Genomic DNA, 13524 nt, shown 5'->3' on the forward strand with positions numbered 1-13524 from the left:
CATACCTAGCATAGTATCTAAATTTTCATGTAAAAGTATCCAGTGCACATTGCAAAGTATATAAAGTTTTCCTTAGAGTGACAGACACTTCTCTACTTTGAGGTCTCGGACACAAAGTAGTCTGTTCTTATCATACCCTGATGTAAGCGGGTCATGGAAACCTTATTGCACAGTGTGATTTTAACAAGATTCAAGTCACACTACGGGTTTTCAAAATCAATGCAGATAACGCACAACCATTACAATACGGTTGAAGTTTCATCACAGATTTCTATTGTAGCATGTCTATCATTATTACCAATTTTGCGCCTTATTGAGTCTTTGTGGGACATTCTAATAGACACAACCATTTTCCAGGACTGGATTATGCTCGACTAAATTGCAGTCTAAGCCTAAATAATGTGATAATTATAGTATCTAAACATTTATTTGTGTATTATGGAATTTTTGCAGTTTGTGTACTATGGAAACTGCTTCAGCACCTCTATATAATAAAACTACTTCATATAGAAATTGATTAAAAATAGTACACTGGTCCATGTGGGATTTGTTACGCGTTTTGAGCACACACTGCTCTTAGATGTGGAATGTTGTTCTAAGCGCAGTGTATGCTCGAAACGCATAAGAAAATCTTTATTGCAGTCAATTAAAACATAGCACACCGATCAGTGTTGATTTTCTTACGTGTTTCAAGCCTATACTGCTCTTAGTCATAGAGTAATGTTATGCTCGAAACGCATAAAAATATTTATTGCAATCAAATAAAACAAAGCACAGTGGTCAATGTCGGTTTTCTTACGCATTTCAAGAGTACACTGCTCTTAGTCATAGAGTAAAGTAATGCTCGAAACGCGTAATAAACTCTTTATCACACTCAATTAAAACATAGCACATTGATCTGTCAGTTTTCTTATGCGTTTCAAGCATACCCTGCTGTTAGTCATAGGATAGAGGTATGCTCGAAACGCGTAAAAAATGCTGTTTTATTGAAATCGATTAAAACGTAGCATAGTGATCCATGTCAGTTGTCTTACACGTTTCAAAATGTGCTGCTCTTTGTCATAGAATAACGTTATGCTCAAACCGCGTAGGAAAATCTTTACTGACATTGATTAAATCAAAGCACACTGATCCATGTAGGGTTTTTTTTTACATGTTTCAAGCATGCACTGTTCTTAGTCATAGAATAACATTATGCTCGAAATGCGTCAAAAAATATTTATAGCAATCTATTAATACAGCTCTGGCAAAAATTAAGAGACCACCACATGAAATCCTTGTCATAGGCAGCCCAATCTCCAGACCTGAACCCCACTGAAAACCTCTGGAATGTAATCAGGAGGATGAGGGATAGTCACAAGCCATCAAACAAAGAAGAACTGCTTACGTTTTTGCGCCAGGAGCAGTGTGAAAGACTGGTGGAAAGCATGCCAAGACGCATGAAAGCTGTGATTAAAAATCATGGCTATTCCACAAAATATTGATTTCTGAACTCTTCCTGAGTTAAAACATTAGTATTGTTGTTTCTAAATGATTATGAACTTGTTTTTTTGTTTGCATTATTTGAGGTCTGAAAGCACAGTTTTATTTTTTATTTTGACCATTTTTCTTTGTCAGAAAAAAAAATACAAAATGTATTGCTTGGAAATTCGGAGACATGTTGTCAGAAGTTTATAGAATAAAAAAACAATTTACATTTTACTCCAAAATATACCTATAAAATGAAAAATCAGACAAACTGAACATTTTACAGTGGTCTCTTAATTTTTGCCAGAGCTGTACACAGCACACTGATACATGTCGGTTGTCTTACGCATTTCAAGCATACACTGCTCTTAGTCATCAAATGTTATGCTCAAAACGCGTAAGATAATCTTAAATTTGTTAAAACATAGCACACTGATCCATCTCAATTTTCTGACGCACTTCAAGCCTACACTACTCTTAATCATAGAATGATGTTATGCTTGAAATGCATGGGAAACTCTTGATTGCAATCGATTAAAACTTATCACACTGATCATTCTCAGTTTTCTTATGTATTTCAAGCATCCATTGCTCTCAGTCATAGAATGTTATTTTCTGGCGCATTTCCTATGAGTAAGACAATTACATAGTAACATAGTAACATAGTTAGTAAAGCCGAAAAAAGACATTTGTCCATCCAGTTCAGCCTATATTCCATCATAATAAATACCCAGATCTACGTCCTTCTACAGAACCTAATAATTGTATGATACAATATTGTTCTGCTCCAGGAAGACATCCAGGCCTCTCTTGAACCCCTCGACTGAGTTCGCCATCACCACCTCCTCAGGCAAGCAATTCCAGATTCTCACTGCCCTAACAGTAAAGAATCCTCTTCTATGTTGGTGGAAAAACCTTCTCTCCTCCAGACGCAAAGAATGCCCCCTTGTGCCCGTCACCTTCCTTGGTATAAACAGATCCTCAGCGAGATATTTGTATTGTCCCCTTATATACTTATACATGGTTATTAGATCGCCCCTCAGTCGTCTTTTTTCTAGACTAAATAATCCTAATTTCGCTAATCTATCTGGGTATTGTAGTTCTCCCATCCCCTTTATTAATTTTGTTGCCCTCCTTTGTACTCTCTCTAGTTCCATTATATCCTTCCTGAGCACCGGTGCCCAAAACTGGACACAGTACTCCATGTGCGGTCTAACTAGGGATTTGTACAGAGGCAGTATAATGCTCTCATCATGTGTATCCAGACCTCTTTTAATGCACCCCATGATCCTGTTTGCCTTGGCAGCTGCTGCCTGGCACTGGCTGCTCCAGGTAAGTTTATCATTAACTAGGATCCCCAAGTCCTTCTCCCTGTCAGATTTACCCAGTGGTTTCCCGTTCAGTGTGTAATGGTGATATTGATTCCCTCTTCCCATGTGTATAACCTTACATTTATCATTGTTAAACCTCATCTGCCACCTTTCAGCCCAAGTTTCCAACTTATCCAGATCCATCTGTAGCAGAATACTATCTTCTCTTGTATTAACTGCTTTACATAGTTTTGTATCATCTGCAAATATCGATATTTTACTGTGTAAACCTTCTACCAGATCATTAATGAATATGTTGAAGAGAACAGGTCCCAATACTGACCCCTGCGGTACCCCACTGGTCACAGCGACCCAGTTAGAGACTATACCATTTATAACCACCCTCTGCTTTCTATCACTAAGCCAGTTACTAACCCATTTACACACATTTTCCCCCAGACCAAGCATTCTCATTTTGTGTAGCAACCTCTTGTGCGGCACGGTATCAAACGCTTTGGAAAAATCGAGATATACCACGTCCAATGACTCACCGTGGTCCAGTCTATAGCTTACCTCTTCATAAAAACTGATTAGATTGGTTTGACAGGAGCGATTTCTCATAAACCCATGCTGATATGGAGTTAAACAGTTATTCTCATTGAGATAATCCAGAATAACATCCCTCAGAAACCCTTCAAATATTTTACCAACAATAGAGGTTAGACTTACTGGCCTATAATTTCCAGGTTCACTTTTAGAGCCCTTTTTGAATATTGGCACCACATTTGCTATGCGCCAGTCCTGCGGAACAGACCCTGTCGCTATAGAATCACTAAAAATAAGAAATAATGGTTTATCTATTACATTACTTAGTTCTCTTAGTACTCGTGGGTGTATGCCATCCGGACCCGGAGATTTATCTATTTTAATCTTATTTAGCCGGTTTCTCACCTCTTCTTGGGTTAGATTGGTGACCCTTAATATAGGGTTTTCATTGTTTCTTGGGATTTCACCTAGCATTTCATTTTCCACCGTGAATACCGTGGAGAAGAAGGTGTTTAATATGTTAGCTTTTTCCTCGTCATCTACAACCATTCTTTCCTCACTATTTTTTAAGGGGCCTACATTTTCAGTTTTTATTCTTTTACTATTGATATAGTTGAAGAACAGTTTGGGATTAGTTTTACTCTCCTTAGCAATGTGCTTCTCTGTTTCCTTTTTGGCAGCTTTAATTAGTTTTTTAGATAAAGTATTTTTCTCCCTATAGTTTTTTAGAGCTTCAATGGTGCCATCCTGCTTTAGTAGTGCAAATGCTTTCTTTTTACTGTTAATTGCCTGTCTTACTTCTTTGTTTAGCCACATTGGGTTTTTCCTATTTCTAGTCCTTTTATTCCCACAAGGTATAAACCGCTTACACTGCCTATTTAGGATGTTCTTAAACATTTCCCATTTATTATCTGTATTCTCATTTCTGAGGATATTGTCCCAGTCTACCAGATTAAGGGCATCTCTAAGCTGTTCAAACTTTGCCTTCCTAAAGTTCAATGTTTTTGTGACTCCCTGACAAGTCCCCCTAGTGAAAGACAGATGAAACTGCACAATATTGTGGTCGCTATTTCCTAAATGCCCAACCACCTGCAGATTTGTTATTCTGTCAGGTCTATTAGATAGTATTAGGTCTAAAAGTGCTGCTCCTCTGGTTGGATTCTGCACCAATTGTGAAAGATAATTTTTCTTGGTTATTAGCAGAAACCTGTTGCCTTTATGGGTTTCACAGGTTTCTGTTTCCCAGTTAATATCCGGGTAGTTAAAGTCCCCCATAACCAGGACCTCATTATGGGTTGCAGCTTCATCTATCTGCTTTAGAAGTAGACTTTCCATGCTTTCTGTTATATTTGGGGGTTTGTAACAGACCCCAATGAGAATTTTGTTACCATTTTTCCCTCCATGAATTTCAACCCATATGGACTCGACATCCTCATTCCCTTCGCTAATATCCTCCCTTAAAGTGGACTTTAGACAAGACTTTACATAGAGACAAACCCCTCCTCCTCTCCGATTTTTACGATCCTTTCTAAACAGACTGTAACCCTGTAAGTTAACTGCCCAGTCATAGCTTTCATCTAACCATGTCTCGGTTATTCCCACTATGTCAAAGTTACCTGTAGATATTTCTGCTTCTAGTTCTTCCATCTTGTTTGTCAGGCTTCTGGCGTTTGCGAGCATGCAGTTTAGAGGATTTTGTTTTGTTCCAATCTCCTCACTGTGGATTGTTTTAGAAATGTTCTTACCTCCCTTCTGAGTATGTTTTCCTGGGTCGTCTTTGTTCGAGTCTAATGTTTTTCTTCCCGTCCCCTCTTCTTCTAGTTTAACGCCCTCCTGATGAGTGTAGCGAGTCTTCTGGCGAATGTGTGTTTCCCGGGTTTGTTGAGGTGTAGTCCGTCTCTGGCGAGGAGTCCATCATACCAGTAATTCACACCGTGGTCCAGGAATCCAAATCCTTGTTGTCTGCACCATCGTCTTAGCCAGTTGTTTGCATCAAGGATCCTGTTCCATCTCCTGGTGCCATGCCCGTCTACTGGAAGGATAGAAGAAAAAACTACCTGTGCATCCAGTTCCTTTACTTTCTTCCCCAACTCTTCAAAGTCTTTGCAGATTGTCGGTAGGTCCTTCCTTGCCGTGTCATTGGTGCCAACATGTATCAGAAGAAATGGGTGGACGTCCTTGGAGCTGAAGAGCTTTGGTATCCTATCGGTCACATCCTTGATCATCGCACCTGGAAGGCAGCATACTTCTCTTGCAGTTATGTCCGGTCTGCAGATGGCTGCTTCGGTGCCTCTCAGTAGTGAGTCTCCCACCACCACCACTCTTCGTTGCTTCTTGGCTGTACTTTTTGCTGTCACTTGTTGCTGTGTGCCCTTTTCTTTTTTGCTTGCTGGTATTGCTTCATTCTTAGGTGTGCCATCTTCATCCTCTACAAAGATTTGATATCGGTTCTTCAGTTGTGTGGTTGGTGATTTCTCCATGGTCTTCTTGCTTCTTTTGGTCACATGCTTCCACTCATCTGCTTTTGGAGGTTCTCTGACACTTTTTGCACCTTCTGTGACCAGTAGAGATGCTTCTGTTCTGTCTAGAAAGTCTTCATTCTCTTTGATGAGTTTCAAAGTTGCTATTCTTTCTTCCAGACCCCGCACCTTTTCTTCTAAAAGGGCCACTAGTCTACACTTCTGACAGGTGAAATTGGATTCTTCTTCTGGTCGATCTGTGAACATGTAGCACATGCTGCAGCTCACCATGTAGGTTGTCACATCTGCCATGTTGCTCCTAGATCCTGCTGAATTGCTGTGTGTTTTCCTTCTTGTGTAATCTACTCAGCCAAGCTCTCTTGCAATAATGTCCTACAGGCAAAAATTTGCGCGCCTTAAGGCGCGCGGTTTGGTGATGCTTTCGAAGCAGCTGGTCCCGGCTGTACCCAACGATCTTCTAGCTTAGGGAGACTTCGCTTCTCCCAGAAGGCACCTGGAATATGCAAATTAGCCTCCTGAAGCTTGAATCCCTGGTTTGGTGATGCTTTCGAAGCAGCTGGTCCCGGCTGTACCCAACGATCTTCTAGCTTAGGGAGACTTCGCTTCTCCCAGAAGGCACCTGGAATATGCAAATTAGCCTCCTGAAGCTTGAATCCCTGGTTTGAAACGCGTTAGAAATCCGACACAAACCAGTGTTCTATGTTGTAATCAATTTCAATAAAGAAGGTATTTTATTATTATATTTATTTTATTATATTGAGGTGCTGGAGAAACTTTTTACATTTATATGTTTTTACAAAGGCAATTTGTATAGTGACAATACTGTAAACAGGCGGCCTTGCTAAGTAAATTGAGCAAGTTCATTTTAAGGCTAAGTTCACACTAGGCGTGTTTTCAGCTTTTTTTAATGCATTTTTTAATACAAATTTTCAGCTGCATTTTACAGTACCAGCAAAGCCTATGATATTTCAGAAATCTCATGCTCACACATTGGGTTTTTTTGTCATCGGTATTTTGCGCTTTGCATGTTTTTTTTGATAAATGAGCGTGTCACTTCTTTCAGTGTTTTTCACCCCTTGACTTGAATTGGTGGTGAAAAAACACCAGTATCAGTTTTGCTGCATTTTGTTCGTGCCAAAACCTAATTCTATAGAATAGGAATTTTTTTTTCAACACCAAACTTTATCAGCATGCACAAGAGACAAATCTGGCATGCCAAAACCGCTGCAAAAAACATACAAAACACAGCAAAAAATGCAAGAAAACCAAGGATAACACATTTTTTTCTCCAGTTTCTTTCCTGCCAAAAAACGCCTAGAGTGAACTTACCCTAAGATTGCTAAATCTGTCAAGACAAGAGAAAAGGAAAGCAAGGACACAATGGTATATTTATTTTTACATATTTTTAACTATATTAATTTCTGTTATTATTATTATTATTATTATTATTTTAATTTCTGTTTTAACGATTTTTTCTTATTTTAATTGTTTTGCATTATTTTATGTTTTCATTTACTTATTTGCCCCATGCATATACAGAATAAAGCAGACATTTACGGCAGCACAAATGAAGCCACACCAGTTGAGAGTGTTAGTATTACACCGCGCAGGTTAAGGGTTTCCTCAATAAAGGATGGTTTTGTCAGTATGAAATCCCTGGAGCGTGTTGTGCAATTTCAGGCAATTTTTATTTTGTATTTTCGCTGTATTCAAATCTGCAGAAATCTCATTTCCTGACAAATGGACAGAACGGTGATTCATTACACTCTTTCAATAGGCTGGCTATAACTCACCTTTAACTGTTAAGAGGACATGATAAATAACAACCCTCCGAGACCAGGATAGTATTGCTTTGTATATCTGTAAATGGAGTCATCTGTCTCCTCAAGTTTATCTCTTCCCACAGGATAAAGAAGAATCCACTTGGAGATATGAAACTCAGTGACTGTGACCTACTTTCTATTTAATTATGTCTAGTAACTTTCTACATAAGAAGAATGCAAAATGCATCTATAATATTAAGGTCAAGCTTTCTCATATTTGATATTCTAGCTAATGATTATATATGCGTATTACCTTTTATTAAAAACCAGATTATACAAGTACTCATTATCATACATGACATAATAACCCCCAATACATGTGACAATAGGTATATAGGAGCTTATCTTAGCCGGTAATGGGTAACTATATTTTTCAATAAGCCGTTTTTCGATACTTTCGACATTTACTAGCAAGTGAAAATTAGTTTTTCATACTTTTACATTTTCATTACTGAAAAAGCAGAATTACATTTTTTTCCTTAAAATTAACAACCCATTCTATTGTAGAGACAATACTTGCATCAATATAACAGTTTCTTCCTATTATTACATATATTTTAATATATCCTTAACTGCATTTTGGAGGTTAGAATAGTTAACTCCAAATAAATAAGAGATGTATTTTTAACTCTGTAGAAAAAAATTTGAGGCTAAAATTGAACATTTTTTAACATAATGCAAATTACACATGGTTGTATCATAGTCTGTAATGTGGAATGTTAAAAATCTATGCTGTACCTCTTTATGACTTTATACGGAATCCAAGAGAAGAAAAATAATATCACAATGATACTGTGTTAAGCTCGGACTGGCCTACAGGGGAATCTACCGGTGGGTGCCTGTGCATAAGTTGGCCCTCCACACTCCTATGTGAACAGTACTTGACACAACACACTTGTGGTTCACTATTTACAAACAAAGGCTGCATCTAGAGATGGGCGAACAGTTACAAAATGTTCGGGCCCGGGTACCAGAACAATACCCAGACCTGAACCCGAACTCGGACCCCATTCACTTGAATGGGGGGCCCGAAAATCCAGTGTTTGCCACGCTGTCATGTGCACGACAGCGCGGCAAGCACCGCTTCTGATCAGCGGTGAAATCATCCCCGCCAGACAGAGAGCAGCAGTTTCCATGCTGTCAAAAGATAGCAGGGACCTGGGGTGAAGAAATCCATCTTGTGGTTCTTGTGTAATCAGTGCTAGAAGTTTTCAGTTAATAATATGTCTGTTCTCTGGGGCGGGACTGTAGGTAGAGTCTTATCTTCCTGCTCTAAGCTAGAGAAACCAAAGAAAGACCTGTTCACGGGTCAGCCCAAAGAACAAACATGTTCCTGATCGTAGAGACAAAGAAAGACAGACTGCCTATAGTACCGCCCCAGAGCACGGACATCTCATTACCTGAAAACTTCTAACACTGATTACACAAGAACCACAAGATGGATTTCTTCACCCCAGGTAACATTTTAATCAGTATAACAGCACCAACCTGACAGTGTCTGTAGTCTATTTAGTAAAATCCTATGACAGGTTCACTTTAAGGACATTTTAGAAAATTTAAAATTAACAAACTTTTTTAATGGTTAATTATTAAACACTTTTATTATTTGAGATTTGTCATTATATTTTTCCTTTTACTGTATTATAAACGGACATAAAACAATGTTAAAAAAGTGAAAAAAGTATTCCATGTTTATTTTTTTAAACTAAAATAAAGTACTTGACATTCTATTTATTACAATTTTTCACAAATATATTTTTACCTGTGCGTCCATCCCGTTGGAAATCCACATGATACCATTCTCCATCATTTACTTTTTTCTGTATTGCCTTTATTTTAATGGTTCCTGATCCCATGTCGAGAAGAAGATACAGATGGCCGTCAAGCATCTCTATAGCAAAAAAGTCAACCTTGATCATTTGGGGATTTTTTGCATCTTTTTGGTGACGAGGTTTACCGTGACTAAACAATATGAGTCCATTGGGCTCTGTTGTGCGGAAGTCGAATGATATGGATCCAGTCTTTTTCGCGTTCCATTTTGGTAAAGAGATGAATGATTCTGGAGTCTCAAAAGTGATGGGGTCCAATGTGGCAACATTCTCACATTTAAAGGCGACTACACCATGAACTTTCATTTTGGCATCACCTTGCTTGGCAAGGCGTGACAATTCTAGCCGGACATCATTATTTTTATAAACAACCTGGAATAGACAAATACATAAAAATGTAGGTTACTACATATATAAGGAAATGCCTACTAGATTTCTTGCAAATATGGGAAACAAAAAGCTCAAAACCTGTTGGCAAAAAAAACATTTTGTGGTCTATTTTTTACAGTGTGTACAAATTCATTATCAACTTTTGTGTAGGACAGGTTCCCAACTCCAGTCCTCAAGAGCCACCAACAGATCACGTTTTCAGGATTTCCCTAGTATTACATATGTGAAAATTCCATCATCTGGGGAATACTAAGGAAATCCTGAAAACATAATCTGTTAGTTGTCCTTGAGTTAGGAAACACTGGAATTGAAAACTTGGGCTTATTTTAGTGACAAATTATCTGGACATAGATGAGGTATTACAATTTTACATCTACAATATATCTTAAGGCTAAAAAAGTAGTAAGTTACAGAAAAAGTCTTCAAAAGTTAGCAAACAATTATAAATAGGTGTTATACAGCCCAGCATATTTAAGAACCATCACCATGAAGTGCAAAAAAAATAATTAATTTGAGGAAGTTGTTAGAGGCTTGAGACAGTGGGGGGTCCAAGGACATTTGTCGTTTTTGCCCTTTTATAATCCAGACCTGACACAAATATATCGTGCAGTAATGTGCATCGTGTAAAATAACTCAGCCCTCACTCTATCAATGTATTTTAATTTCTCAACAAAACATATACACACTCTAAGAACTATTTATTAGAAGGAAAAACATATAAAGCTATCAGAATGTTTTGGGTGTAAGGGGGAAGGCACCAGCGCTCCCAGAGTATACCGCAAATACTTATTTTACAAAGTTTCTACTCAACCAGCATAGTAACTCCATGAATTATAATTATAGTAGAGTTATGTTAGCTCGTTATTAGAGATGAGAAAATACAGTAGAGTGAAATTCAATTTTGCTCGCATTTTACAAAAAAACTGCATTTGCCAAAATGTGGATTTTTTGTAATTGGTTTCTTTTGGATTCAGTAAAATGACAACAACTGGCAACCATTTTACTGAACCATAATAAGCCATTAACCCCTTAACCCTGGAGCTTTTTTTGTTTTCATTTTTCGCTCCCCTTCTTTCCAGAGCCATAACTTTTTTATTTTTCCGGCAATATGGCCATGTGAGGGCTTATTTTTTGCAGGATGAGTTGTAATTTTGAACGACATCATTGGTTTTACCATGTCATGTGACAGAAAATGGGGAAAAAATTCCAAGTGTGATGAAATTGTAAAAAAAGGGAAATCCCACACTTGTTTTTTGTTTGGCTTTTTCGCTAGGTTCAATAAATGCTAAAACTGATCTGCCATTGTGATTCTCCAGATAATTACGAGTTCATAGACACCAAACATGTCTAAGTTCTCTTTTATATAAGTGGTAAGAAAAATTCCAAAGTTTGCTTAAAAAAAATTGCGCAATTTTCCGATACCCGTAGCATCTCCATTTTTCATGATCTTGGGTTGGCTGAGAGCTTATTTTTTGCCTGCGGAGCTGACGTTTTTAATTATACAATTTGTCTGCAGATACATTCTTTTGATCGCCCGTTATTGCATTTTAATGCAATGTCGCGGCGACCAAAAAAACTTAATTTTGGCATTTTGATTTTCTCTCGCTACGCTGTTTAGTGATCAGGTTAATTTTTTTTATTGATAGATCGGGCAATTCTGAATGCGGCGATACCAAATATGTGTAAGTTTGATTTTTTTATATTGTTTTATTTTGATTGGGGCGAAAGGAGAGTGATTTGAACTTCTATATTTTTTATTTTTTTTATATTTTTAAACACAGTTTTTAAATTCTGGCATGCTTCAATAGCCTCCATGGGAAGCTAGAAGCATCCACTACTCGATCGCCTCTGCTACATAGAGATGATGCACAGATCACCTCTATGTAGCTAAATTCCTGCATTGCTATAAGCGCCGACCACAGGTGGCGCTCATAGCAATCTGCCATCAACAACCATAGAGGTCTCGAGGAGACCTCTGGTTGTGATGGCAACGCACCGATGACCCCCGATCATGTGACGGGGGTCAGCGGTGCGCTTACTTCTGGCCGCACGGCCGGCAGTGCTTGTTAAATGCCGCTGCCAGAGTTTAACAGTGGCATTTAACTAGTTAATGGGCGAAGGGGGATTGTGATTCTGCTCGCGCCCATTGTGGGCACATGTCAGCTGTTGAAAACAGCTGACATGTAGCGGCTTTGAGGTGGGTTTACCGCCGGAGGCTACCTCAAAGCGGGGGATACTGCCAGCTGACTTACTATTCTGTCAGCTGGCAGAAAGGGGTTAAAAATAAAAAAATAAATAAAAACATTTATACTTCCATTCACTGTTCACCTTCTCTATTCTTTATAATTACCGACACGATTCTTGATACATCTTCTGATCGCTGCTTTGAGTGCTGAATCCCAGGCCCGCTTTTCATTAGGCCTGTGTAACACTGGTGGGTGTGGCCCACAGGTGCCATGGGCCAGGCTAACCCTGGAGAAGTGTGACTAAGCATCTACTGGGTCTTCACTCGGATGCCAGTAGACACCAGGTAGCACTCCAGGACAGTCCCTAGAACTACCACAGCTGACTGTTGTTGCAGAGCCACAGGTACAAGGTACAGGAGGAGAAAGACAAAGATGTGGGCAGACAATCTGAGGTCAGGGCAAGCAGCACAGATTGGTTTCACCTTGCTGAGTTCAGGATCAGAGAGGTCAGCCAGGGACGGGTGAACAAGTCAGGTCGATAAGGGAAAACATAAAATGGAGAAATGCGTTAACAAGGTGTTAGAAGGCTAGGAACCAATGCTCGGGCAAGAACTGGAGGGTGGAGTCGCCTGATATATCACCTGCTAGCAGGTGATAAGCTGGGGAAACAGATCTCTGCAGGACAGGATGGATACAAAGTCCTGCAGAGTTCGGCCGTGCTCCCCTACAACGCACAACCAGCACAAAGCAACTCAGAGCGTTGGTCAGGTACTGGATGGAGCAGAGCGAAACACACGGTGAGTAGGGTGACGCTTAGAAGCCTTGTGAATGGCCAGTGTAAAAGCCTGGACTTCCGGCTCTGATTAGCCCCAAGATGGTTTTGCACTTGCAAGGTGCTGGGGCTTTTATTAGCTGGAAGTCTCAGAGTTGCTAGAAGAGGCTCGGGGATTCAGAGCCCATTACTGTGATCAGAAGATTTGATAAGACAGTGAGTAGTGGAGGGTGCGGAGAGGTGAGGGGTGAAGTTTACAAGTATAAGGATTTTTGCTATTTTTTACATCTTATGTTTTATACTCTTGGGTTTGGAGAGTCTCCAGAGCATAATAATGAACATTCAATTAGCAAAAAATAATCGGCAAATTGAATTTCCTGGGAAAATAAGAATTTTACCTGATCGGCTCATTTCTGCTCTTCATACTTATGCATTACTCAATAATAACAATTATCAATCAATGCAATGGAAAATACTGAAAAAAAACCCCAAAACTCTGTAGCTACACACCAGATCACCAAACATGTTGTGTGATGTAATGATACAAATATGTCATTTCGTAAGTAATAACCTGAGCAGTACACAGCCAAGCATTGTTATGGTGGTGATGGCGTTTACGTGACAAAAAAGGACCTCTTTAACTGGGATGTTACTTGTATGTTTTACTGCGGAGGATATAAAGTAACATGTTGATTAACTCATTTTCTGTAATTCCCCAGGT

General features: G+C 39.0%; 1 protein-coding gene across 17 annotated transcripts in view; it reads right to left on the reverse strand.

Annotated features, from left to right (window-relative positions):
- Positions 1 to 13524, reverse strand: part of NRXN1 (neurexin 1) — a 1975072-nt gene that overhangs the window by 1037510 nt on the left and 924038 nt on the right. For all 17 annotated transcript variants that reach the window (XM_069768660.1, XM_069768673.1, XM_069768667.1 and 14 more), the window contains one exon: positions 9389 to 9827. In XM_069768660.1, coding sequence (XP_069624761.1) covers positions 9389 to 9827 — 439 coding nt within the window. The remainder of the gene's footprint in view (positions 1 to 9388; positions 9828 to 13524) is intronic.

The sequence above is a fragment of the Ranitomeya imitator genome, chromosome 5 (assembly GCF_032444005.1).
Source record: "Ranitomeya imitator isolate aRanImi1 chromosome 5, aRanImi1.pri, whole genome shotgun sequence".
In the NCBI taxonomy this organism is placed as follows: Eukaryota; Metazoa; Chordata; class Amphibia; order Anura; family Dendrobatidae; genus Ranitomeya; species Ranitomeya imitator.